This window comes from Teleopsis dalmanni, chromosome 1, assembly GCF_002237135.1.
Source record: "Teleopsis dalmanni isolate 2A chromosome 1, ASM223713v2, whole genome shotgun sequence".
Taxonomy (NCBI): Eukaryota; Metazoa; Arthropoda; class Insecta; order Diptera; family Diopsidae; genus Teleopsis; species Teleopsis dalmanni.
In genome coordinates, this window is record NC_051846.1 from 64,150,532 (window position 1) to 64,154,587 (window position 4,056).

General features: G+C 35.9%; 1 protein-coding gene across 1 annotated transcript; it reads left to right on the forward strand.

The window, feature by feature from the left end:
• The first annotated feature begins 2,511 nt into the window (after positions 1-2,511).
• Positions 2,512-3,945, forward strand: LOC119683060. Its single transcript, XM_038096666.1, has 2 exons — positions 2,512-3,238; positions 3,332-3,945. The coding sequence occupies exons 1-2, from the start codon at positions 2,512-2,514 to the stop codon at positions 3,943-3,945; spliced, it is 1,341 nt and encodes a 446-aa protein (XP_037952594.1).
• Positions 3,946-4,056: the final 111 nt, after the last annotated feature.

A 4,056-nucleotide genomic window follows, 5' to 3' on the forward strand; every position in this document is an offset into this window, starting at 1 on the left:
TAAAAACAAAAAAAAACTAAAACTAATTAACAAAAACTATCTAATAATTAAATAACAATTTAGTGCAACATAGTGTGCAATAAAAAAATTATTAAAGTAAAAAAAAATAAACAATATCAAGTGAAAAGAAGACTGCACGCACGCCGAGCGTAGCCATCGTGGGATCAACTTACTGTGAAAAACAACGAATTAACTTGAGATGAGCAACGCAAAAGGTTTTGGATTAATGTAAGCTTATTTATATTTCTAATAAGTCCTAATACTAAAAAGAATAAATTATAAAATTATAATAAATAGATATTAAAATACTAAAATTTGTTAATAAAATTATAATAAAATAGATATTAAAATATTTAAAATAACGTTACATTCAGTAAAACTTTGTAAGATAGTGCACGCAAAGTGTTAACGTTATATTTAACACTTATTGATTTTTTCAAAAATATTTGTTAAATAAAATTAATAATGGATAGGAATCAAGTAATGAGTTTGGTAGAAAAGAATTTTCTAGGCAGATTAGCGATCTGACAAATGTAATTCGGTCACTTCAACCTACAACAATAGAGCCGCTCATGCCGGCTACAATTAGAGAAGGTGTAGCAAATTTACACACAAATTTAGACTTAGTAAGGTCTTTACAAATTTTTAAAGGTAATCCAGCAGAATATCCTGCATGGAGAGAGGCGGCACATTTCGCCATGAGTTATTATACTGAAGGATCAGAATCCTATTATGTGGCCATAGGGATTCTTAGAAATAAAATTGCAGGTACGGCAAATACGGCCCTCAGTGCCTTTAATACGATACTAAATTTTGAGGCAATAATAGCGAGGCTCGATCAAACATATTCAGATAAGCGTCCACTGCATGTCTTAGAAAATGAGCTGAGCGTCCTACGACAAGGACGCATGACGATTAATGAATATTATGATGCAGTGGATAAACAATTAACTTTAATAATAAATAAGAATATAATGACAAACAATAGCAATAGTGACTTGATTATTGCACTTAATGACCGTGCAAGAGAAAATTCACTTCGTGTCTTCATTTCGGGTCTTCGACGCCCAATTTGTGACATTTTGTTTTCGTCACACCCTTCAGACCTTCCAACAGCACTTGCTACCGCACAGGAATTAGAACAAAGTCATCAAAGGTACGATTTTGCAAATGCGTTTGCTGTTGGTAAAAATGTTAGAGTTAGGAATTTTCGGGAAGTGGCTCAGCGTAGCCCCCACCCCAACTATCAGAAAAATTATTGGCCTAACAGACAAGTTAATTCTCGATACAATGAATCTCAGGCAGCACAACAAAATACACTAAATCGCCAAGGTAACATACCAACATCTATGGAGGTGGACCCTGGTACATCCTATTTTAGACTGCCAAATATGATACAACCACAGAATTACTCAGGCAATCACATACAGAAACGGCAATATGAGGGTAATAACTCAAATCGTTCACCAGCCCAAAAATTACAGAAAATTAATGCTATCGCACATCAGCAGAATTCTACTCATGTAGATTACCACCTGTTTAGAATTAAGATTTATTGTATCATGGCCTTTAATTTATTTGTCATTTTTGTATTGTGTCGTCGCCTTTAAGCACACGCGAAAAGGCGACATGTTTTTTTGAGAAATAATAAAGTAGTCGTGAAGAAAAGTTATCAAAACATTGGTGCCGAAACCCGGGATAGTGATCCATAAAAGGGATAATGATCCATAAAAGGGATAGTGATCCAGAAAAGGGATAGTGATCCAGAAAAAAAAATATATATAATTGCAAAATGTTAGACTCAAAAATTCACGAACAAAGCAACGAGGAGCAAGAAGGCGTGCAGAAAGGGTCTAAGAAAATGGCGGAATTGAAGGCGTTGAGAGGCAGCACCAAAGGCAACATCACTCGCATAAAATCAATGATTTTGAAAAAAGGGTCAAGTTTGTCAACAGAAGAACTTAACTGCAGGCTTAGTTTGACAGAAAATTACTTCAAACAGTTTCTGAGTGTGCAAGCAGATATCGACAAACTAAACCAAGGTGCAGATACTTCTTCAAGCGACCACGAAAGCAAAAATAATGAGTTTATAAAAAAAAGAAAGCTATCACTGGTAGATGTCAATGCAACGAATACAACATCGTTATTGCCGGGCCCAAGAAGTCATCGGGAAGTAAAATTACCGAAATTTGAAGGGAAGTATAGCGAATTTCCGAAATTTATAGCCTTGTTTAATAAATTAATCAACCAGGATGAAATGCTTGATGACTGTGAACGATTTTTGATACTTAAAGAGCACTTGGGCTCTAAGCCGCTGGCAGCTATTGACGATTTTGATGTCACAGAGGACAATTACCCCAAAGCACTCGATCGATTGAAGGAATGCTTCGATAAAAAGCGTTGATGTTCGAGGAACATATTACAGCCCTCTTTGCTGTCCCAAAATTAACAAAACCATCTGCAGTTCATTTAAGAAATGTATTAAATGCAGCAAATGCACATTTGAATGCAATGCTATCATTAGGTGATTACAAAGATATAGCGAATGCCATGTTAATTCATTTGGTGATGGAAAGAGTGGACGAAGATTCGCAGGTCAAATGGGAAGAGTCAGTGGATTACAGGAAGCTGTCAACTTGGAATGAATGTTCAGCAGTTTTGACGAGGCGATGTGAGAACCTTGAGGCAAGAGAACATAAAGTTAATCAAGTGAATTCAAAGGCTTTAAACTATCAAAAAGAGTATAGAAATAACCGCAACTACTCAACCTCTCTTGCAGTTTCAAAACCTTTATGTGAAGTCTGCAATGGCAGTGGCCACGAGATTGCAGATTGTAGCAAGTTTAGAAAGCTTTCTTTAAAAGAACGCTTTATCGTAGCACGGAGAATAAAGGTATGTTTTATATGTTTGAAAAGGGGACACCTTCAAAAAGAATGCTCTGCTGTTAAATGCTCGAAATGTAATTTATCTCATCATCAACTTTTACATAAAGATTATATCTTGGAGCCAAATGAACAAAGATGCAAAAATGGGCCATCTACGTCAACACAGGAGACAGCTCAGTCATCAGTTATGAACGTAATGACTGAAAATGAGGTTTTTTTGGCAACAGCAGTAGTAATGGTAGCGGACAAGTTTGGCAAATATCACCAAATGCGAGCCATATTAGATTCTGGCTCTCAAGTAAATTTGATGTGTGAGAAAGTTGCTCAAAAACTGTTATTAAAAAAAACGTCTTGTAAATTAGATGCTAGCTGTGTTGGAGACGTTGTAACTAGCTTTAAAACAAAAACTGTGGCTACCATCAAATCAAAAATAAATGAATTCGAAGTCAGTCTGCAATTTTATGTTTTACCGAAAATAACAAGCTCCAAACCTAACCGTTATGTCGATGTTGCGGACTGGAATTTACCAAAAAATATTCAAATGGCTGATCCAATGTTCAATAAGCCAGCGCGTATAGATATTTTAATTGGTGCGGAAATTTTCTTCGATTTGTTGTCGATTGGACGAATTTATCTTAATGAAAGGTTGCCAACCCTACAGAAATCCATACTAGGGTGGATAGTTGCAGGCAAAGCAGAAGAATGTTTAGCGCCTAGTCATAAAATAAATAATATGCTGGTCAATCACAACCATAATGAGAATGAAAACTTGAGTCAATTGGTTGAAAAATTCTGGAAAATAGAACAGATTTCAACTAAATCAAATTTTTTAACCGAAGAAGAAGAGGAATGCGAGAAAATTTTCCGTGAATCAATTCGTAGAGATACATCTGGCCGATTTATTACGAAAATTCCATTTAAAACAACAGTAAGTGATTTGGGTGGTTCCTATAATGCTGCCAAACGACGGTTGCTGTCACTAGAGCGTAGGTTGAGTAGAGATCGCTCTACACGAGACGCTTACAACGCATCGTTGAAGAAGCTGATATGGATAAGATAAAACATTTTACACTGCATCAGTATGTGCTACGACCAGACTCCACGAGTACGAAACTTCGAGTTGTGTTCGATTGTAGCTGTAAAACTGACAGTGGCTTGTCATTAAATGAGG